Source organism: Platichthys flesus, chromosome 7, assembly GCF_949316205.1.
Source record: "Platichthys flesus chromosome 7, fPlaFle2.1, whole genome shotgun sequence".
Taxonomy (NCBI): domain Eukaryota; kingdom Metazoa; phylum Chordata; class Actinopteri; order Pleuronectiformes; family Pleuronectidae; genus Platichthys; species Platichthys flesus.
The window spans coordinates 19462464-19486454 of NC_084951.1; the positions used below are offsets into that span (position 1 = coordinate 19462464).

At 43.7% G+C, this 23991-nt stretch overlaps 2 protein-coding genes across 6 annotated transcripts in view; one reads left to right on the top strand and one right to left on the bottom strand.

Annotated features, from left to right (window-relative positions):
- LOC133957284 (poly(rC)-binding protein 4-like) overlaps positions 1-16555 on the top strand; it is a 31246-nt gene extending 14691 nt beyond the window's left edge. For 2 of the 5 annotated variants that reach the window (XM_062392781.1, XM_062392782.1), the window contains exons 5-14: positions 338-454; positions 3898-4029; positions 5584-5712; positions 6899-6973; positions 8226-8297; positions 10309-10365; positions 10475-10571; positions 11077-11126; positions 14489-14658; positions 15566-16555. In XM_062392781.1, coding sequence (XP_062248765.1) covers positions 338-454; positions 3898-4029; positions 5584-5712; positions 6899-6973; positions 8226-8297; positions 10309-10365; positions 10475-10571; positions 11077-11126; positions 14489-14658; positions 15566-15902 — 1236 coding nt within the window. In that variant the 3' untranslated portion in view covers positions 15903-16555. The remainder of the gene's footprint in view (positions 1-337; positions 455-3897; positions 4030-5583; positions 5713-6898; positions 6974-8225; positions 8298-10308; positions 10366-10474; positions 10572-11076; positions 11127-14488; positions 14659-15565) is intronic. The other 3 variants (XM_062392784.1, XM_062392783.1, XM_062392785.1) reach the window with 3 other exon arrangements.
- A 2262-nt stretch (positions 16556-18817) lies between these two features.
- LOC133957123 (dedicator of cytokinesis protein 3-like) overlaps positions 18818-23991 on the bottom strand; it is a 43800-nt gene continuing 38626 nt past the window's right edge. Inside the window, exons 49-54 of the mRNA XM_062392565.1 lie at positions 23378-23459; positions 23056-23171; positions 22894-22978; positions 22690-22812; positions 22486-22568; positions 18818-21669 (exon numbers count right to left, since the gene is read on the bottom strand). Of these exons, the coding sequence (XP_062248549.1) occupies positions 21061-21669; positions 22486-22568; positions 22690-22812; positions 22894-22978; positions 23056-23171; positions 23378-23459 (1098 nt within the window). The 3' untranslated portion in view covers positions 18818-21060. The remainder of the gene's footprint in view (positions 21670-22485; positions 22569-22689; positions 22813-22893; positions 22979-23055; positions 23172-23377; positions 23460-23991) is intronic.

Sequence of the window (23991 nt, forward strand, 5' to 3'; positions counted from 1 at the left end):
CTTGGGTCATCCCCCCACCCCTCCAAAAAATGTCATGGAGCTTAGAAAATCAAAACATTAAAAATACCAAATATCCGCTAACATGGGATACCAGGAAACTACTCACAGGAAATTAGTTATCCAGCGCAAAACTCCCTGAGCAACCATCAATGATTTTCTATAGTTTCTATCCAGATACAACTTGTTCATTAGTGAGCCTTGTAGCTGCTGGTAGATGTGGTACCAGATGGTGTCCGGCCATTACGTGAGGTCAGGATGTTGGGTCTGTGACAATGTTAAAAAGGGCTTATCCCAAAGTGTTCCTTTTAAAGTGATGTGATGACCTCTGTCCCCACAGAGCAGCGCTCGGGTCAACATCTCAGAGGGATCCTGTCCTGAGAGGATCATCACCATCACCGGCTCCACAGACAGCGTCTTCAGAGCTTTCACCATGATCACATTTAAACTGGAGGAGGTAAGTGTCTCATACTCATTTCCATCGCAAGCTCATGTGCTCGTCTCCTCTCAAACAAGCCACCATGTCAGTGCTCCAATCCACACAAGGTCCTTCTGTGTCTGACAAAGTTTCTTATATATAGACGAATAATCTATCAGGATACAAGGAGACACAATAAGTTGCTTGTGAGAGATGGAAAAAGAAAAGTGCAGGAAGCAATTTCACCACCAGTATGGTAAAAAACATATCCGGAGCTTCAACATCTCATCATTAGCACGATCCACTTTACTGCTATCGATTAGCTCTGAAGTGAAGTGATGGAAGGAAAACATTTGAAGTTTAGGAAGTGGACGGACTTGTCTGGCTCGTCTGGTTGTTTGTCTTCTTGCGTTTTCACATTCAGTAAATGCCTTTATGCTTTTTACTGTGCTGCACGTGCTCAATCCACTCGGCGCATAGGACACGAATTTCCATCCGCTAATGAGAAGGATTCGTACATGTTTTCATGGTATTTTAATGAGTTACAGATGACGGGATCCACTTGCTATTAATCCCCATGTTGACTGTCCATCACTGTGCTAATTAATACGGTGGAGAGAGGGGCGCCCTCGCTCTGGTTTAGCATCACAGCCGACCCCGCCGGGGAGGAAACAGGTGCTCCCTGCTCAGGTCGACAGCCCTCGGTAAACACACTCTGGCTGGGAGCGCGGTGCGGTGTTAATAAAAGACGTTTTCACACTCACCTCTTTTCAACCCTGAAACTTCACTGCGTCTCCATGGCGACCGCGTTCGGCCTCCACGTTAGTTGAATGATTGTTTGTCTGACGCCTTTTAATTAAAAACAAACGGGAGTGATCTGCTTTTCGGCCACTGAGTATCAGGCGCAGAATTTGTTTGTGTCTCGATAGTTTATGATTGCACGGCAACACCGGCTCAGTTGTGTTGTCTTTGTTTCTCATGTATATAAACAAAGTAGAGATCTGTTAACACAAGACACGCACTACAGTATTATGTGTGTGTTTTGTTCCCAGGTGTCGAGGCACTGCATGCATAAAAGCCCCATAATCTCTCCATATCTGCATCCTTATCCCACCAGAAACACAATATGCTCCGGGGATTTAAGATCACCAACTCGTTTCGCAAGAGTGGTGCTCGTGTAACGCGCTGTGTTATTTCTGCCAGTTTGCCGGGAGTCTATTTTCCCTGTGAGTGAACAGGAGAATAGGGGTGGGGGGGATGTTCGCAGTTGTTAAGATGTGGTTTATATTTTTAGATCAAATCGAGAAAGTCTTCTGATTGTACAGACAAGCGGCGTGCTCCTCTCCTAATGAGACGAGACGTCAGAGAGCCTGATCCGCCTCACTAAATATAGACACGGAGCAGAGAGGCACAGGAGCCACGTCAGAATGTGCTTTTCAAATTTAACGTTATTGGAAAAAATGATACGGCTCCCGTCATAAGTAAAATCCACTGAGGCTGCACACATCCACGCCGTCACCTCTTAAGGCAAACTCTGCTCATTTTACTGCAGACTGGCCCCTTAACGCAAACCTGAAAAACAAAAACATCATTCCGTGACACATTTATTGAGTGCTGAACTCTGACGGGAAGAGAGACAGGGTGATGGATTTACATTTCAAAGGTTCACAGAGACACTGTTCATTAATTAGAAGCTCAATCTCCGCCCACAGCAGCCGGCAGACGTCTGCTACCTGCTCAGTAAAAAAACTGTTCAACACTCTAGAAATCAGAAGGTTCCTTGTCAAAACACCTAATTAACACATTCTAGATAAAATGGACATATTCTATACCTATTCTTTTTACAGGTTGTTATTAAAATCTGACGTAAATATGTTGATTTAATCTTTATAAATCTTGGCATAGATATTTAAGGTTCTATGCCTTTAAAATAAAGTATAATTAGAGAGATACTCTATCACAATAAGCCTCTTGAAAGGGTTTGTCCAGTATGACAGCTTAAAGGAATAGTTTTATGAAAAATCTGGAAAAAGATGCAGGCTTAAGCATAAGATTTTATACTTCATTTCATTTTTTTATTATTTAGCAGGATTTTTGTTATTTAGAAAGATTGCCTAGAAACTACATGTACCAGGGAATGTGGTGGAAGGATGCAGTATGGGTTAGGAAAGAATAAATACAGTTTGAATACGGATCTGGATCAGGAATTGTTTAAGTTTCTTTAACATTGTGAGATAAGCATGTTTTTCAACATTTTCGTTCCCTCTGAGATTTATTTATGGATCTTGATGAAAAAAAATCTTGCCTGTTTTGGAGAGATATCTGAATCCAAATCAAAATCTGGATCAAGTGAATTTAAATGTGGTTTCATAAGGGGACTGTTGGGCCTTGGTAGAGGTGTGTGCTCTGCTGAGGGCTGTTCTAGTTTCTAGATGCTATACATGTGGGGTTAGATTGGTTTGAGATTATTACATTTTTTTTTTTTTAAATTATGTTAAATTGCATAAGTTTCTTAAATTGCAGTGTATTCATCCTTCAGTGCCACCATGTTATGAGCTTTCTTGCTGATTTAAATGAGAAGATCGATACTGCACTCGTATCTGTTCATTAAATCTAAGTTACAGCTTAAAGGTTAAAAAAACTGCAATGTTCTCTTTTTACTATGGATGGAATAAATGGAGAATAATCTCGACATATCTTCACAAAGCATGGAAGTGATCAGTGTAAACTTTAAATTCTACAAATAAGAGAAGACGAGATGAGATATAAAAAGATAAACGTCTTCATTAGGGTTCATTTCTGAATATCTCTAGAGAGAAATCTCAAGGCGAGCAGGTCCTGTGTGCTGACAGCAGGAATAACATGGAGACACTGTGCCCGAGCTCAGCTTTATGTTGCAAAGTGAAAAGCTCAGAGAGAGGTTTGCTCACCGCTCGTATTGCACTTAATGTTCTCCCTTTCATGCAGAATTCAGCATTTTCATAAAGAATAATTGAAAAGACTTTTTCAGATCCCACACTGAATATACATCAGTGACCGGCCTCCTGTGGTCGTCTGTGGACTCTCAATGCACCGACTCAAACAGCATTACTCTGCTCTGGGCCCAAAACCCCACCTGCTGTTTCTATGAATCAAGATCCCCTTTGAACTGGGACTGATATCAATCGCTGTAGAAACTGCCTTCCATCCATCCATCCATCCATCTATCTATCTATCTATCTATCTATCTATCTATCTATCTATCTATCTATCTATCTATCTATCTATCTATCTATCTATCTAGCTATCCTTGTATCTATCTATCCTTCTATCCATCCATCTATCCATCCATCTATCTATCCATCCATCTATGTGGTGCATCCCCCCATTTCCACTTTGACCCCTGCTATTTGATCCTCTCCTCTGGGGCGCCCTCTCCTTCTGCCGCTCCTCTTTTTCATTCCTGCCGACTCTCACCAATCTTCTCTTGTACCCCCCCTCAGGACCTCACTGCACTGGTAGCCAACGGCACCATCAGCTCCAAGCCACCAGTCACCCTGCGGCTGGTCATCCCTGCCAGCCAGTGTGGCTCTCTCATCGGGAAGGGAGGGGCCAAGATAAAGGAAATCAGGGAGGTGAGCATCCAGAACACAAATCGACAACATCTGCCAGATTGGTCGAACACTGAAATATGAGGAGAACAAATCTGCAGGGATAAAGCTGCAGCGTGGAGAGATATTAGATGCGCTTATTGAGAATCACTACAGCTAGAGTTCAAGTATATATATTTTTTGAGGCAGGAAATGTTGGGATCAAGTTAGTTAACACAAGAGCTACAAGCTAAGCACGTATGTAAAACATTAGAATAACTGAATTTGCTTAAAATTGAAAAATACAGTTGCACTCACATTATTAGTAATTTGGTTTAGGAAATTTAAAAAAAGTACGTTGCAAGCTACATTTTAAAACATCAACAAGTCAGCAGCTCTGTGAGGCTGCGATGCTTTGAGCTAAATGCTAAAATCCTCATGCTCACACTGACAATGCTATTCTGACTTCCTGCTATTTCCTTTACTCAAATATTCACCATCTTTGTCTGTATCGCCTATTCCACCACCTCCCAGATTTGTTAACCAATCAATGCTCTTCATTTCATTCTCACACTAAACATCCAGAGGGGATAGTCTTTTATTGTTGACACAAAACCATTGGATAGTTTTTTCACTTCACTAAGATCTAACGAGATTCATCATAAGAGACACAAATAAACATGAGAACACGATTGGAGTCGGCTGAGGCTGATGGGAATATCATTCGTTTTGCAGGTATTTATTTATAAATGAGAATTAATCCTGGAAAACCCAAATTTAATTTTTCACAACATTTAAAAAAACTAACAAATAACAATAGGAGATAACGATTTGAGGCAGATACCATGTGTCTTCACTGAGGTCAGTGTCTGACTAAAATTGGATTTAGGCCATTAAGGCAGGAAATTAGTGAGACAACGCAGCCAAGATAAATCACTTCAGCAGCAGTGGCAGCTTTGAAAGGGAAAAACAACTCCTGACTACATTTAGGCTCAGTTGCAACATTAGGATTAAATTCATCAGATCTGTTGCCAGAGACGTATGACGCAGTTACTCTAGCTCCGTGCCGCTCTACAAATAGAGCCTCTCGTTTTAGCCTTTACCTTCAGCAGCATGATTTTATGAGCTCAGAAGGATTTTCTCATGATGTTCGAGGTCCCAGATTAGTATCAGTTGCAGCTTTTCTTTTGTGTGTTTTGTTTCCACGGACACATGTTCCCATTGCAGAGGCACTTTTGTAATATGTGCAGTTCAGCATTGGCCTCCAGAAATCCTTTGTTAGCGGCATCAGCACATGCAGATGAATTTACCCACCTCGCCTGCAGACGTGCTGAATTCGGGACGTGTCAGCTGAAAATGAACAGAATCACATTTTCTTTTTCGCGGGTGACTTTTCACTTATCTCTAACCTGACAGGACTTGACGTTTAACACGTACCACGGGGCAGACCTGTCTCCTTCAGAATAGAAAAAATAAAGAAGCCAGCAGGGAGGCTTGGGAATAATAAAGGCAGGATAATCACACCTTGTCTTATCTCCAGAATCAAACTAATCTCTCTTTTTTTTGTTTTAACCCCCCCTCACCCCCCATCCTTTGCAGAGCACCGGGGCTCAGATACAGGTGGCAGGGGATTTACTGCCCAACTCCACTGAGCGAGGGGTGACGATATCTGGGAATCAGGACTCAGTAATCCAGTGTGTCAAGCTCATCTGCACAGTAATCCTGGAGGTAGGAAGCATTCAATTCCTCTCTTTACTTCAAATACTCACACCTATAGCTGACATCCTGTCAGAGCGCTGCTGCATTAAAGGTAATAACTGCTTTCGACGTTCATGTTTTTATCTTTTACCAACATGCACTTATTTTCTATTCCGCTGCAGCAGCCTGTAAATTCATTTTTAGCCGCCTTATGTAACGTGACCAACCGCGAGGTTGCATAGAAGTCAACGAGATCCTGCAGCGTTATCCTCCACCAGAACAAAGGAAGCGTTTTTTCTTTATTGTTTTGACCTTCTGTTATGCAATCTGCCGTCGGGGAAAAATATGATGAAGTCAGAGGAGCGGTCGGCCAATCGGAGCTCGGTATTTTTGGAGAAACCCAAACCAACCTGCAGCAGAATCTGTCCACCTTAAGACAACAGCTCTCCTGAGAGAAGGGAGGAGGAGATGAGATTAAAAAAAACAGCCCCAAGGACAGTTTGTGCCTTTGTGTTCATGGATGTGCACAAGTCCTTTTTGTTTTTGCATTGCAGCTGGACCTGACTGACTAATTGCCAGCTTGATCCAGTTTTCCAAGGCTTTCTTCAAAGGCTTGCGAGTTTCATTAGGATTCTGCGCCAGAGGCTTCTTGCTTTTGGCTCGGAGATTTAAATTATGCAAAGTTATACAAAGAATTTACTGTGTCTGTTCCAGCAGGAAAGATGCTCTACATTTTGAACCCCGAAACGCTATTACCAAAGCTAGAGTTAGTCGATAAGATACCCACGGTCGCGTACAGCACACAATCTCCTCTGTGCTTATTGGTGTTTAAGGAATTTTATCTTAAAATGTGTCCTGGTCTGCGGATGCTTGATCTACCTAAAGGGCAAACCACTGCCGATCCTTAAGGTCTGATACAAACTGAAGCTCCGAGCTATCATCCCCAAAGACATCTCCCCTCACTGCTTCAATTATTTAATGAATGATTAGTTTAATTACAACAATAAAAAACAAGGAAGGGAAAGATGTCAGTGGCATTAGCAGTTTACTTCAACAATCATTTTTTACTGTAGCAGTGAGTTTAACAACATTTGACCCCACAAGGCTTAATATTTTAATGTTTTAGAAAAAGAAAAAAAACGTTTTCATGTTCATGAAATTAACAATGAACATTAATTACAACCTCTAACCCCTTATTCTGTTCCTGATTCTTCAGTCTCCACCGAAGGGGGCCACCATCCCCTATCGACCGAGCCCCTCACCAGGAGCCCTCCTCATCGCAGGGAACCAGGTAAATTAATGAGATTTTAGGTTCAGCGTCTTGAATGCCAAAAAGAAGAAGCCATTAGTTCATCAGATGTCGTGTTTTCATCCCTGTTGATCGGAACAAGAACCGGTTAAAACACATGATTTTACCCGAGAGTGAATGACGATTGTTGGCATTCCCATTGCAGACAATAATCCAGATGTTAGTGGGTTTTCGACCAGTTGGAAAAAGGGCTTTTCAGACTGTAGGGTGAGGCCCCCTGTAGGATCATAACAGCTTAACAGGGGGTTGGGAGTTCGGGGGGGGCAGAATGGGACAAATTTGACCTGCTGGAATTCAGATTCATGCCTCATGCGCCATGACTGCCTGTTGAAAATGTTATGGTAACCCTAATCCTATTTTTGTAGATATATTTTTGTCCCTCACTGAATTGGTGCAGCGACTGGCAGCTTAAACATTTGAGAACCACTGGATTAGTGTTTGGAGGTGACACCCTGACCTTCACAACTTACATAAAGGTCCAAATGGTGATTCGAGAGGCATCTGAGGAGGCACTGTCAATAATCAAATCTCTCCTCGGAGTCATGGCGAACCCGTGTGATGAAACAAGACTCGTGTAGGTGCTCCTCGGTGGGGGATCGGGTTATTTGTGTGTGTGTGTGGTTGTGTTAGTGTGTGTGTGGGTGGGAGAGAGAGAGAGAGGCTGGGGTTGAGTGCTATAGTTCCCTCTGTTTGAGAGGGGACAGATATCCAGCCTCCTATGGAGCAGGTCAAAAGATTAGCAAGTGAGACTGGAGACCTGCCGTCTCCTCTGGCTGCAGCAGCACCCAGATACTCTGCATAGCTGTCAGCGGTCCTGACAGTGTTTGTGCTGCCTCAGACTCGGGTCCATGTCTGGAATGGCCTTCTTGTTTTGTGTTGTTGTTGATATTCCTCATAATAGGCTATCAAATTGAACCTGGGGCGAGTTCCTGGTCACCGGGAGAAGGCGGCACGGGGATCAGGGATGTTTGTGCAATTTGTCAGAGGGGAAAATGAAGTGGAATGGGAAAGGGCCTGCAGATGAGTCATAGCCGGTAAGCTTGTTAGGTGTGTTAAAGTGTCAGAAAATGCAGCTCGGACCAAATTTGATCTGTAGTGACGCCCTGAGAAAGACGACATTGGAGGTTTTCATTTATTATGTTCACGTCAAGCTGATCATGGAAGGTTTTAGCTGATTAATACACATAAATGAAGTACATATTTCATTCTCTCCTGTGTTTCTGTGTGTCTGTAGGTGTTTGAGGCGTCAGAATATGCCCCCCACCCTATGTACTCAGTCGCCCAAGGGGGCCTGGACCTCCAGCAGGTAACTGAAAATAATTAGTCATGTTAACTCCATGTTCTTCTCTGTCTTCATTGTTCTGACACCGGCCCCTCTAAACGTCCTGAGTTTTCAGGGCTGTGAGGATTTGAGTGGCGAGTGAGAGCAGGCGGTCGTGTGGCGTGTCCAAATATACACAGTCCATCATCTGGCATGAGGCATTAGCAACAACAGCTGAGCGTAAGCTGCGGCTATTGTTCTAGCCTGTCGTAAGATCTATAACCTCGCCCGAAACACGACGCCATCACACCGCCACCGCCGCCGCAGCTCTATCCACTCTGTTTTAGTCCTGTCTCGCTGTGCACCAGAAACATTTGGGCTTCAGGAAAATTCCTCCCATGACAGCAATAGCCGACGCTGTCATGCTATCAGAATGGACACAGCAGCGTCTGTTAAATCAGCCTGAGATTACAAAGGGAATGTAATTCTAGATAACGATATGTAAATAGTTCCAAACCTGGAGATCACCCAAGCCTGTAAAAAGAGCTGGATGGATTTTTGCTGCTTATTGTTGTTGTTTGTGTGTTTTCCTTTTGCAAAAAAAATGCTCTAATGCAGTGAGACAAGAGCTGAGCCCCCCCCCCCCCCCCCCCCCCCACACACACTTTACGACCCTACAGGATGCTGGTAATAGTAGCCAGACTGTTGGCGTCAGGCAGACCCGAGTTAGGCTAAGTGCTGTCTGCTCAAACCAATGAGTGTAACGACGGAGGGCTGCACAGACTCCACCCTCACTCATTACTGTGGATAGATATTAGGATTTCACTTCATTAAATCATAAACCATGTTTTTTTTGTGGAGAATAAAAATATTTTAGGGAGCTTTTTACATTATGAGCAGGAAGACGGCAGGATATCACAAATAATCTTGTACAGCGCACAACAAGAATACATTCTATTACAAAATCGGGTTTGCATAATAACCTTAATAAGGAAATGCTCATTTGCCCCCCAAAAAATGTCCTCTGGTTTTCAGACACAGTTTTTTAGTTTTTAGACGTCTGTTGGAGCCTTGATACGTCAACTGACAGGAATGACATTTTATTTAAGGTTTCTCTCAACAATGAAAAATGACCGTTTAACACAGGAGACTCTTTAATAGCTCCAAAAACACACTTCACCTTTTTTCATCAAGCCTAATACTTATAATTTCAATTTTAAGAGAACCGTTCTTGAACAGTTTACGCTGATGACAGGTATCATTAGTGCTGCTGTAGAAAAAGATGCTGTACTTCGGATTTAAATGTATATCCAGGGAGTGAAAGCTGTCAATATGGAGAATAAACATTTTGGTTTTACAAAAATTCTTTACAGTATTATGTATTATTATATAAATAGGCAAATAACTTGATGTTATAGCAATGATTAAATTCTCATTTATGTATTTTCTCAACTTCACCAAAAGAAGCAGCAGTTTGTTGTTAAACGGGAAATCACCACTTCGGTCCTTTTGAACATATTTAGATTTTAACCAGCTAAGAAGGGATACAATTTAAATACGCTATTAATAGTTTGACAAGCACAGCAGTGGAGTCTGGCTATAAGCCCCTCTTAAACATATGGGTTAAAATAAAATCTAACAGTGTCGGATCCTGAGGATGTTCCACAAACCTTTTCCACAGGAGCCGATCAACCGGTCCCACCGTCACATTGAGGTCTGTGTGGAATTAAAAGTAACAGGGACTGAGACGTTGAATCATTTATTTTTTATCGATGCTGTGACAGAATTCCACTGACGCTTTGGGCGAAAGGCAGAAACCTGATACATGAATTTCCCAACTGCGGCAAATTAAAACCATAACTATGACACAGACGTCTGTGCACATGAGAAAATATGGTTATTCTTTGTCTGTATGCGTTTGGGGCTGAACTATAAAAACTGATTTAACTTATTCTGGAAAAGAAAAGCAGGTATCGACAGTGAAGCACTTCCATTAAGAGGCTGCCGATTTATTGCCTACGTGTAATGTTTTATCGCTTTAATTTGCCTAATGCAGGACGCTCTCTTCCAGGCCTACACTTTGCAAAACCAATACGGCATTCCACACTCAGAGGTACGACCACGTGCAGATATGTTATAATTCAATATTAAATTAATGCTTTATACTTTATACAATGAGCTGACACAAAAGTTTTTTTCTCTTTGTTTTTTTTTTTTACCAGCTGGCCAAGCTACATCAGCTGTCAATGCAGCAAGGCCTGAGTCCTATGGCCCAGCCGGCTTCGAATATCATACCCGGTATGTACGGGAGTAGTATCAGTAAGTATTTGCTCTAACTTGTAAAGTTCATGGTTATATTTAAAAATGCTTGACGGTAAATTATCAAACTGGAACACTGTCTTTGCGTTGCTGCTCTATCTATACCTTGTCAAAGATGTGCTACCTGCCTTCAGATGTGAGATATAGCGCTCGCTGTCATGAGCGGCTCTGATTATGGGATGGTGTCACTGAGGCAGGAGTAGAAGAGGCTCTATAGCCTTCTCGTATCTGCCGGTCTTCGAGCGAAGCTATTACATGAAATGATACGTTCCACAGAGTCGCAGAACTGGGAGAAAAGAAAAGAGTGAGAGCTGTGTTAAACATCAGTCCGTCAAAACGGAAATTACTGTAACAGCTTCACTGTATCTGGCAGTTCTCCACTGAAGGTTTTTTTTTTCTCCCAGTGTGACAGCGGCAGATTGTGTGGCCTCCCTAAGTAAAGGAGAGGGAGAGATATCTGACTTGTCCGTTTCATTCGGTTGTTGCTTGTGTTTTCTCTTCTCAGGGATGGACACGAACTCTCACACGTCTCAGGAGCTGCTTATCCCCAATGACGTAAGAAAAAAAGGAACTCATAACTTGAGAGTTTTCTGTCTTTATGATGTTGGTCTGGTCCCAAGTGAGCGGCGAGAAAAACAACGGGAACGTGTCGGCGCTCATCTCGCACGTACACCGCATCTCTGCAGCAGGTGACTCCGGATGCAGATGCTGCAAAGTCATCTGCCGCGACTTCAAAAGAGACGAGAGACATGTTGGCAACCCGCTCATTACCCTCATTACTCTGACCTCCGACTCACCCAAGGTTAAAGGGATTTTGAGCTGATATGGATCCTTTTTGCATCATTGTCTGGGCTGCAGTTGCAGTGCCTCCGAGTGAGTCCCATGAGTGCTCAGTAAATCCTCTCATGTTCCCTGACCTACTTAGAGGCTGTCTGCTGTCAAAACAGCCAATAAGAAAACAGACAAAGATCCTTTCCCTCTTCACTTAGCCGTCCCCAGGGTTTGGTGAAACGCCGTCGCACTCCGAGGGCAGAAAGCGTAGATTCACTTCTTCACAATAAAGTCAGAGCTCATTTCCCTTCACATGATCTCTGTGATGTTACCACATGGTGAGCGTCTGTTTATTAATCGCAGTAATTCCCCCTCTTTTTGAATTTCATTTAGGCATATAATAACCAAAGCTCACTTATGAAGCCAAATTCACAACGAAGCTATTTGTAATTTATGATTTCATTTTGCCGCAGCTTTGATATCTGGTGTAATAACCGAACCACAATCCTTCAAAAGAGCGACATGCTGAAGACTCAGACGAATCACAGATACTGCAGCTGTTTTCCTGTATTCATGTGAACAAAGGGACACAACATAACTAACAAAGCGTTCCTTAAGCTCATTAAATCCTTCTGAAGATTTAACTTTTCAAAATGTAACTGTTTAAACATGCTCGGTAATTTCTCCAAACAGCCGGGCATTGTAGTCTTCAGCAGACGCTACTCAACCAGGAACTGATTGTGCATTTGTCTGGGACTATTTCCAACTGCGGAGGGATACGCACTCAAAGTATTTATTGCAGCAAGATAGTATTCATGGGAGTGACTCAGAAATACTCTACAGCGGCCATGTTGGGTGGTAAAGGAGCATCATTCGGTTTCTGAACATTTTAGAGGCTTGTGTCACAGAGGATTGAACGACAACATATCAGGGCTGAGCTTCATACTCAATACCATCAGTTCATTGTTGTCATGGGATTTGTGAACGATAAGAACAAATAGAACGATGTAGGCCAAACACAGTGTGACTCCAAATGTGTAGTTTGTATTTCTCTTTTAGTTATAGCTGCGAAGACAAAACATTAATGTCTCTTTGCTTTCCATTATAAATAAGACAAAAGCACAAGTGTTGATTACTCAAGGCTTCACTCAGCTCTACAGGATATATCCGCCACAACCGCTCAACATTTCTTAAATGCCCGAAGGCTTTTTTTTCTCCTCCAAGTAAAGCCCCACATGGCGAGTGGCACAATGCATCAGAGGAATGAGGGAGTCCAGTGCTGTACGTGACAGGGACAGCTGTAAGCTCCGGCCATTGTTCCACAGGAGATGACTTGTAGCCATGACTGAGCCTCCTCAGCCCTCCACCCCCCCTCAGGCTGGCCACACTCAACCACTGTACAATCCCGCTCTGTGCTCATACTCACACACACGTACACAGACACACACACACACACACACACACACACACACACACACACACACACACAAATACACACAAAGATGCATTGAGAAACTGCTTATACCCAGTCAGCAGGATGTACTCTAATACTGCGCAAGGAAGATTTAGCCAGAAGAAAAATGGCTGCGCCCTCAGTATCCCATCCTTCTTCCTGTGTCCTTTCAAATGACTGCCTCAGCAGGAACTCAACAATATGTAGGCCACTAACAGTTGACGACCAGCCGCACCGTGCAGTGTTACCGTTATTGGAATGCTTAGGAAGGAATAATCACTCTGGGCGAGCGCACGCCCGGTGTCTCCTGTATCATTTATTTAGCTCTCGTGGCATTTTCAAAGTGTTGTTTCAGGTTGTTTGTGTTGTTTTTTAGGTTGTTCACACAGGAATGCTTTTGAATGAGGTCATGCTCGCCAAAGTGGGCGAGGGGTTGACAGCTGGTATCTATTGACAGCTGGTGTAAAAGGCCAGAGGCCAGTGGGGAGTCTTGGTCCCAGTGGGATAGAGACGTTATCAGTGATTCGAGGGGCTGTCCTGGCCATTGTCTCATGAGATGCGAGTTGCTCGTTGGGCTTCAAGCTGTCTCCCACCCAACACACACACACACTCACACACACACACACACACACACATACCACAAACATACTGAGACGCACCTCTACCCCACCCCCAGAATAAACTGCGGAGCCAATAATAGCCAGGCGGACCAACCAGGTCGCGGTGTGACAAATCAGACATTGTAGAACAGGCTGCTTACTTCTCAGGAAAGGAATGTGAAATGCAGGGACAAGCGCAGCAAGAACACTGTGTGCGTTATTGTGTGTTTGTGTGTGTGTGTTCGCATGCGCCTTGTGTATTTCTACCTCCATGTCAGCTGCTGTTAAGCTGCCAATACACACAAACTAACAGTACTTAATCACTGTCTGTCCTGTTCACTATATATCTGGCAGTGGAACCATGTCGCTGAGCCCTGACACCCTGCACTTGAGCTAATACGCAGCCTCCAGCTCTCGGCCTGTTAAATATCTATTGTCACTTATAGCCGAGGGTCCGGGTTGGTTAATAGAAGCAGAGAAAAAGTGATAATGTATGTGGGTATGCAATAAAAACTTGTGTCTCTGTCTAATCTCCTCTCGGTATCGGGAGAACGCCGCAGCCAATGGGACTGTACGTTATATATTTGAGTTATTTTCCCATTAGGTTTTCCATTAGCGCAGAGATGCATCTGGCTGGCGTGTGTTTGGGAAGTGATTTGTTTGGGAAGTCATCACCACACCAAGGAATCAATAACCTTTTAGCCACTCAGATTAATGACAGGCAAATGTGCCGTCTCTCGTCTCTTTTACCGGTGCACACGCAGTAGCAATTAAGGGAGACTCTGGGGGGAAAAGTGCTTTTGACATGCATGATGGATGACCAATCAACTGCAGACAAACACTCTTACTGCAATATTTGAAGTGGTCTGCATGAAGTCCGCTCGACTACACGCCCTTTTTTTTTTATTGGTTGTAGTGTTTTTTTTTAGGCCCTTATCAGAATCCCTTCCATCAGCCTAACAGATCCAGCTCTGATAAAAAGCTCAATTCAGTCAAATGATTAATTGAAGCCCCCGCTCTCAAAGCGTTTCCTCTGCTCCTTCGATGTTTCAGTCAAACTGACCGATCTCCCCTCACCTCTGTTCTCCCTGCAGCTGATCGGCTCCATCATTGGCCGTCAGGGCACCAAGATCAACGAGATCCGGCAGGTGTCAGGAGCGCAGATCAAGATCGGCAGCCAGCTGGACGGGACAAGTGACCGCCATGTCACTATCACAGGAACACCGGTCAACATCAACCTGGCCCAGTACCTCATTACCTCCTGGTGAGACCCAGCAGCACGTACAGCCGTCTAACAAGTCAACACAGGGAGACGTGGTTTCTCAGGGTCAAAGGTCGTGCTATGATATGACAAGCAGTAATGAGGCTTTGTTCTTGAGCAGCCGTTAATTGGCCTTTTGGGAATAAGTCAACTTGTGGTTGTATTGTGCAGTTTGGAATTCAGTATTTGCAGTGCGGCTCTGAATATACATTTTCTTTGTCCTTATTTTTTATAAATCCTTCCAAAGTATCAAGAATATTGTGCAACACAAGACGAGACTTTGCAGTAGCTCTATTTAGGACCTTGAGTTGAGAACTGGTAACTGTTCTCCACTCCACATTGTCAGGCAATGGTGCTAAACCAGAGATTCTATCTTTTTTTAACTTTATCTCTTCTCCTCTTATCCTGTCGCCTATATATCCAACTAACAACACCGTTTTTTGACTTTCTGATTGTTAATCTTCAAAACCCAAACATCACTGACCACAATAGAACTCTCAACAAGAACATTAATCAACTTTACAGTAAACGGAAATCGACTGCACCTCCGCCCAGGCCCAACAGTCCCCATAAACTCTACACATATTAACTGCTGATTACCCTATAGCCTTATTTGTTGCCATACAGACGCCGAATCACCATCATGAAGATTCATTCATTATTTTGGGGGAAATCAGTGAAAATGTCATAAAAACACCTCAGTCAAATATCTGGATTAACGTCTGTCCCTCCACAAAATCCATTCAGTAGTTATTGTGTGTTTCAGTCAACAAAGTAGTTCCCCTTTAATAATTTTCCACAACCTCCCCTCAGTGTTGCAGCAACAGTATAATCCACTAATCTTCATTTTCTTCCCCGTCTCTGTGTCCTCCTCCCTCCCCCCCTTCTCCTCCTATCTCTGCCCTCATAGTTTAGAGACAGCCAAATCCACAGCCCAGGCAGCCACCATGGCATCTCCGGTCGACCTCAACATGGCCTTCACCCAGCCAGCCTCCCCAGCTGCCTCCCCCACACCCACCATGGCCACGATGGGCGGCCTGACCCCGGCTCATATGCTGGGCGCCCCGTACGGAGGCATGCCCCTGTCCGGCCTGCTGGGGGTGAAGTCCATCCCCTATCTGACTCTGTCCAGCCCTGCCCCCAACCCTGCAGCACCCTCCCACACCACCCTGGCCGCCTACACCGCCAAAATCTCCTCCGCCAACTGCATCAAAAAGCCAGAGAGACAGAAGTTCGCTCCCTACTGATGAAGCCTCTGTGTTTTCTCCAGTCCGCAGAGACGGACGAAGGACGGCCGAGCTGTGTTCTTCCACAAAGACGCCTGATGTAGCCATATCCGCCGGCAGAGATGCTCTTGACTTTTATTCTGTGATGCACCAACAGAGAAGAGACCAATGGAGATGTGGACAAAGCTATTAAAACAGTTATTTACGGTTATAGATAATTTGTGAGTTTCCCATGAATTGATGGAGTGCTTCCATCGTCACCTCATCCCTGATATTGATCACACACACACACACACACACTCAAAAAAAAATAAAAATAAAGGGCTGGAACCTCACCTGAGAGACACATGTTTAAATGACATGTGTCTCTCAGGTTAGATAATCAGCTTTGAGTATTTATCCTTCAATAAATTTGTATATTATACTCAGATGACAAATGCTCTACTGTACGATGCTTTTATACAATGTCTATGTTTGCCTCATAAAGTTTTTAAGAAAATTTGTAAATGTCTTGGGGTTGGGTGGGGATTTTTTTTTAAATAATCTGTGCTATGGTACTGTACTATACTGTTCAGTGTTCAGTTCATTTTGTTGGATTTTCTTTTGAATGAGCGACTTGATTAACTATTATTTATTAGTATTGTTTCCTTTATTAAAAGTCTTTGTTTCCTGACGTGGTGGATGCATCGTCTCCAAGTTCATGTCTTTATTATTCTGCTTCTTGCATCACAGGGATTTAACACTAAAATCTCAAATCAGTGATAAGTGTAGCAGGACACACACACATTCAGGAGGACACAGCCTTAACTGCCAGGTTATTTTGGTTTCCCCTCCAAACACTGTCTGGATGACAGCTTCTCATTCGGGGTTGCCAGAATTTATGAGAGCTGCTTTTCCCCTCCCTGTGCTCCCGTGCCCCGAACAATAACTGCAGAATGAGCCGGTGCAACTCTGGAAGAGACAGAAGCTCTGCCCACATGCCGAGCAATAATGCACCGACATGCCAGTGAGTGTTGCACAAACAAGAGGAGATACTGAATCACATGCTGCTCTGTGTGGAGAGCACATTGTTATATACTGACATCAATCCCTTTCACGTCCCTCAGGACAAAACACAAGCTTTCCGAGGAAGAATCTGAAAAAGACGCTAATAGAGAGAGAGAGAGAGAGAGAGAGAGATGGAAAAAATGAGAAGAGCCATAGTGATGCTGCAAAAATCTAAATTCAGGATCTGCATCAGCATGCAGCGCAGCAGCATCATCACCCTCTGGAGAGGCAGGTCGGATCCTTTCATCCCAGCTCTTCTGGTTTTTTTTTTGTTTTTTTTTTTATTCCTGTGACGGCATCATGGATATGCAACTCGCAGAGAGGCTCGTCCTCATCGGTGCCAAAGACGTTCACTTCCAGAGGCGAGCAGACACAGCCTACGCCTGCAATGTGTTATTCAGCTAAAGTCTTCCACAGCATGGAAATCTTGATTTTCTTTTGGCATTTTCTATGTGTCTATCTCTGTACTGGCCTTTGGACATGTCCGTCTGTCTCTCTGTCTATCTCGGTCTGACATATCGCTTTAGTTTGATTTTGTTCATTGCTTTTTTTGGTTCTCTTCTTTCCATACATCCCTCTTCTCATGATCACCATGAACTAAAGCTCTTTCCAAACATTAGAATCTAGTGAATCTAGTCTCATCAGGTCACTTGTGCCATCTGTAGGCCGCACATCCTTTACTCAGTCACTATGTTCATGATATATGAGGAAAGATGTGTTCATTCTGCTGCTGTATTTATTTGAAAACAAGCTTCTGAGGGTTTTCTTTCATGATTCGCATAAATAAAACTTAATCTCCAGTCGCACATCAGATGAGATATACACAAACACATGGATTTGCATTCGAATATCAAAGTGCGATGTCAGTGACAGAGTGGAGCTTGAGTTGGTGCAGAGCAGGGACCCGAGCTGTCACTGCAGCTGACGAGTTTGTCTCCTCTTTTCATGTGCGGTGGAGCCGCTGGGATTGTGTGTCATGTTACACACACACACACACACACACACACACACACAAACACACAATATTCCTTTTGTGTCTGTTATGTGCTTGTGAAGATAAATATATCTCAAACTGGAATGTTTTGAAAAATAATCATAATTTTTTGTCTGTCTATAGTTTTTTTTCAAGATACTTATTTATTTTTACCTTTTTAGGTTTATTTTATCCTTAACCTGCTCTATACCTTATTCTAAAAATAACCTTGAAACCAAGTTTAAACCTTTAAAAAGCTCCGTGAAGCTGTGACGACATAACAAATGGTTTGGAACAAAAAGTGCTCTTCACAACCACAGAAAGGCGTAGGTACGACACTGACATAATGCATTCCACATTACCTAAACCATCACAACTAAGTGCTTTACCCTCACCCTAACCTCAACCCTAACCCTAAAACCTAGTCTTACCTCTCAAAAAAGGCCTTTGAATTTGTGAGGACCAATCAAAATGTCCTCACGATGATGGTTTTGAACCAAAACTGGCCTCATAACAATGGATAGACACAAACACACTTTATATTTGTGAGGTACAGTCATTGTATTGAATTCATTCCCTACCTCTTACCTTAACCATGCCAATTAAATGCCTTATGCTAACCCATATCCTGGTTCTAATCTAAACCTATATTAACCTGGATAACCTGAAACATTTGAAGGTGGGTCACAGTCAAAATGTCCTCAACCAATAAAGCAAAGGTACACACGCACACACACCCACACACGCACGCACACGCACACACACGCACACAAACACACACACACAGATAACGCAATTTCCCCACTTTGGTATCACAGTCTTGTAATTCCATGACGGAGAGCGCCCTCTACTGCCGCCGCCGCACACTGCTCCACCAATCACAGCCCAGCAAAGGTAAGGAGGAGGGAGTTCGAGCTGATAAAAGATTGTCTTTAATGTTTGGCATTGTTAATGAATTCCATACCACAGCAGTTATGGGAGTAGGAAAACCACTTTTACAACCAAACACTGTTTGATCATGCTAACACCATATGTACAGGAAAGCACATTGAAAAGTGTATAAAGTATTTATATGAGAAGACTCAAAGTCAAGAACGGTGGAGACAGCCACAGTCTAATGGATTTGTCCTTTTTCAAACACTGATTATAGATATTTATCAATTACATTGATCTCTGGAGTACATGTATATACACAAAACAATGATAAACCTTTTTGGGGTGTCTGCAATAATTCTCAAAAATATTTCACAATACTGCCGTATGTACAATAACAGAATTTACATTGAAAACTCTATTGTACGCATTTTTTGAGCATCACTTCAGTCACCAGTTACCCTCAGTGCCATCAAGCTCACAAGAGATACTCACATACTGTATATATCTAAGCTCAGGTTCATCTCCATACAAAGTACAGCTGCAGTACCTGGGCCTTCTGTCTCGGTCTGAAATATGTTCACACAACTGATGATCTCACATACAAAAATAGATTGTTGTCTAGTCAGCTGACAACTTGATGTACAGTAACACAAAGCATCCACCTGCAAAAAAAAAGAAAACAAAAAAACAACCAGGAAAACAAGTAATTGTTAAAATATTAGCTATATCCTTCCACCCTCAGTCCGTCTCAATAAACAGCGCTGTTCCTCTGCTCCACGTCACGTGAACCTCCCTCTGAGTCCGGGCCTCAACGTTCTTCTTAAACACGTCATCAATTTTTTCGCACATCGAGAAAGAGCCGCAGGCAGAATAAGAAATATCAGCGCAACGAACCGAACGACAATCTGAAAACCAAAGCGGGATGAAACCATACGAAAACATCACTACTGTAGGTCGACATCTTTTTTTTCCCCCTTCAGGAGGTACAGCGGACAGGATGAGAAGGAGAGCAGGCCGGTCGCTAAATGAACTCCTCACAGTCTGGATGAGGGGGGTCATACTGCATTTGAGTGCACTTAAGGCAGGTAGGCAATTCCAACGCTGTCTGGGTGGGCCCCTCCGCCGGCCACTCAGCGGGCCAGGCTCCAGACAGTGTCATCAGATGCCAGTGCGACTGTCCAGGCTCAGCCCTCACTGCTTAGCATGGTCTGACAACCAGACAGGGAAGGAGAAGATGGAAGGGAAATGAAGAGAGAGAGAGTCCAGCAGGTTGAGGTGTGAAGTGGAGAGTCCTCGTAGGACATGCCTGTCTTTGTCCTCCCCTCCCCATCAGTCCGCGTTGACGCTCTCATCCCCCCCTCAAGATATCATTGTCACACAAAAGAGACAAATAGAGACTTCTTCAACATAGACTCAACTTAAAGCACTTAAAACGAAAAACCAGGATTGCAGCTTGTGCAATTACGAATAGAACATCTCATCTGAATACATTCACGTAGGTTTCCTGTACACGCGGTACGGACAGGAAATGGTCAGTCTGCCGCCGACTGGAGTTCGTATCCCTTGAGAAGCCGGTCCATGAGGAGAGAGTCCAACCCTGGAGACCTGCTGTGTGTGACAGCCCAGCAGCAACACGTATTACAGTGCGCCATTTGATATGATTCACTATTAAGGAGCACTTAACAGTGTTTTGAAAAACAAAATGGACTTAAGCCTTTGAAAACACCATAATGTAGCAAATTTATCAAAATAAGAATGTCGTATATATGAAGCATTTAAAGCGGAGGAGTCACTTCACTGTGAATAATAACCTGTCGTCGTGAAAATGACATGAAAAGCGGAAATCGAGGGAGTTCAGAGCTTATACTGCACCTGGTTGGTTCTGATCGTCATATTTCACAAAACTGTTGCTGTATTATTTCTCAAATGAAAACAAAAAAACATGCTCACAGACGAGTTGTACAGTCGTGTACAATCAATATCAATGTTTGAACAAAGTTGATCTGTCTCGTTCAGCGGATCGTTTTCTTCAGATCACTTGTGAGAGGCCCGCAGGGAGCAGTGGTCGAGCCTCAAACCTCAAACTCCAGGTTCACTCCTTCGTTTTTTTCTTTCTGTCACTTGCACTGGAGTTAAAACACAGAGCGAGAAGCGTTGACTGAACACACAGATTCATGGTGGACTCTTTTCTGTAACTGCTCCTTTAACCCAGTGCAGGTGAAGAGAGAAAAAAGACAAGGAGTTAAAGGCTCTGACTGACATCAAAGTGGAGCCTCCTCCTCATCACTGCGTCTCCTCGTGCTCCTCGCTGATGCACTGCTCCCAGGCGTGTTTGCCCAGGTCCTCTCTGTGGCCGTGGGGCGAGTGGAAGATCCTGCGGGGCAGCGGGATGGGCTGGGGGGGCAGCTCCTCCTCCGGGATGCAGCCCTCCCTCAGGTAGGGCTTGGGCGGCACAGCTGGGGGCTGAGGCCGGCGGTAAGGGATGTGGTGAGGGCCGTGGGGGGGCGCGTGGTGGTGAGGCGGCGGCCCGTGGGAGTGGCTGTCCATCCCCGGGTGGGCGTGAGCGTGAGGGTGTGGGTGGTTGTGCGGGTGAGAGGAAGGGCTGCGGTAGTGGAAGGGGCGCACCTGGTCCACGGAGTCGATCTCTGGCCCGCCGTAGTGGATGTGCAGGTAGGGGGAGGCCAGGTACTCGTCAGGCGGGGACCACAGGTGGCTGGGAAGAGGCTCCAGGGCATCGTTCCTGATGGGGCCAGGGTCCGGATACTGACCCCCGTAGTTACTCTCACTCAGGGAGGAGACGCCGCTGCTGGCGCTGCCTGACAGGGTGGAGTTACTGCCCCCCAGAGCTGACTGAGGGCTGGTGGGGGAGCCGGGGATCGGGTGCAGAGGAGACTGGCGACAGAGATAAAGAGACAGTGAGCATCATGGGGGTCTTTATTTTGAGCTACAGTCGAGGCAGAGACTCCGACAACCTGAATTTCAACCTGACTCACGCTGCCTTCACATGCTGTCAGAAATATTGGAATTATTTTCAAGTAAAAGAAGATAGAGAGTCGGCAGCTGCTTCATCGTTCATGCTTCAAACATTGAAAATTGCTTTGTAATTATGACTTGGCTGATGTCGACACTCAATCACAGGCACTTTGGGATGAGTCGTTTAACTTGAAATGGTGTATATATAATAAATCAACTGTAAATGAAGACAAAGTGCTGATAATTTGAGAAAGAGGAGCAAGGAGAAACGAGAAGAAGAAGGAAATCGATTAAGGAGAAATACAGAGAGAGCCAGTTTGGCTGTTAACGAAATTCAGTCCAGACATTAAAATTAAAACACGAACACAGCTAAAAAAATAAATAAATCTAAAAAGCAGTTGATGAGATCGACTTTTCAACAATGCCTCCACAAAACTGACGAAGCAACTCCTATGTGGAATATATTGAAAACAAAAAAGTTGCTAAATAGAAGTTTTATTTTTGATCTTGTCCATCATGATGTCAAAACTAGGATTATCTGAATTGTACGCTTTTAAAGTGTTAATGAACCCTAAACATATTTGAAATAAATTTTAGATTACTGAAAATAATAACTAAATTAATAAAATTACACTTACTTAAAATATATATCAGAATTTAGATATTTATTTTGAGCAACCACCTGACATAATACAATTTGGTAAATTCCAATTTAACAAGACGTTTCTCACGCACCTTTCGTAGAGAGCGGACAGGCAGGGCGGGGGGGGGCTCGCTGTTCTGGTGGTGGTACGCATCACAGTGCATCAGGAAGTGTCCTGCAAGAAGACCTCAAAGTCAAACGAGCGAAGACAAGATCTCAAAGCCTGTTTGAATACTTGGTTTGAAATGAAAGTACATGTTCTGAACCCTGACGATTAAGTGAAAAGATGAAAGTACCCGGTGGGAAGGACCTGGGTGGGACAGGGGGCATGATTACCCCTCCAGTAGATCCTGGCATGTAGGACATCTGCTCCCTGTTCTCTCCATCTAGACTCCAGCTGCTGGGAGCATTGGGAAAGACTGGAGGGGGAACATACAAGTAGGTCAACACATACTGTGATATTTAGATCTGTTTTTAACACGTGTGTGGGTGTGTGCTACCTTTCTCTGGCAGGTTCATGTGAGGATCAGCACACGGCTTACAGGGGCTGACTTGCTGAAGTAAGGCACGCTGCATGTGGTTGTTCTGAGAAAATAAAGAAGAGAGTTAATAATCCAAAGCAGATTGAATATTTTAAGGGCCAATCTGTACAGTTCTCTCACCTGTCCGTTCTCGGCCATGTTGAAGTACATGGCGTTGTTGACCCTCTCGCGATGAGACGGCAACAGTATCATCACCTCTCGGTTGTGTTTGGCCTTATCTGGTAAAGATGGAGAGCCTGGATGGAGAAGAGGTGATGGATGATTCATGAGAAATGTGTGGAGGATCTTTTTTAATTTGTGCTCCCCTTGACTTCCCTTATTGGTAAAACATGCAAGAAGAAATATAATATACGCAGACACATAAATATTGTTGTTGGTCCCAATGATCATTTCAGTTTCTGTCTCCGGGTCCAGTGTGACTCTGTGCAGCTGCGTTACTCACCTCTGGCACTCGAGGGAGCCGAGTTAATAATCTGAGAAGAGTTGGAGCGGATGGAGCTCAGGCTGGAGGAGGAGGGGCTCGGCTGCAAAACAGAACATATGCTAAATATAACAAGAGACATTAAGGCGCTGAGCTGGAAAACAAATCATCTTCCTATCTTTCTTATTTCATCTAACAGACAGAAAACTAGAGGTAAAACGTCCTGTACATCACAAAAGCAGCATTAACAACAAGGTAACAGAGCATTTTGGCAAATTTCTTGGAAACTTTCTTTATAATTTTCGCAATCTTAATCAATATTTACCTGATTGTTATAATATGCTCTAAGTGCATTATTAATTATATACTCATTAAACCAATACTACATAGTTTTGTAGTGTAGCACTCACAAGTTTCACCAAGACCCTTAATACTAAATACTGTGAATTCCATAGTAATTTAAAGATAAATACCAGATATTATTTTAGGAAATAAAAAGGAAAGTTTCCTGATTATCGGATGGAAAATATAGCATAAACCATATAAATCAAGTAATATACAATAACTTATATCTTAATGTTTTTTACAAATGCCGGTTTTAACGTTAGTGTTGCTTTACATAATACCCATGTGTG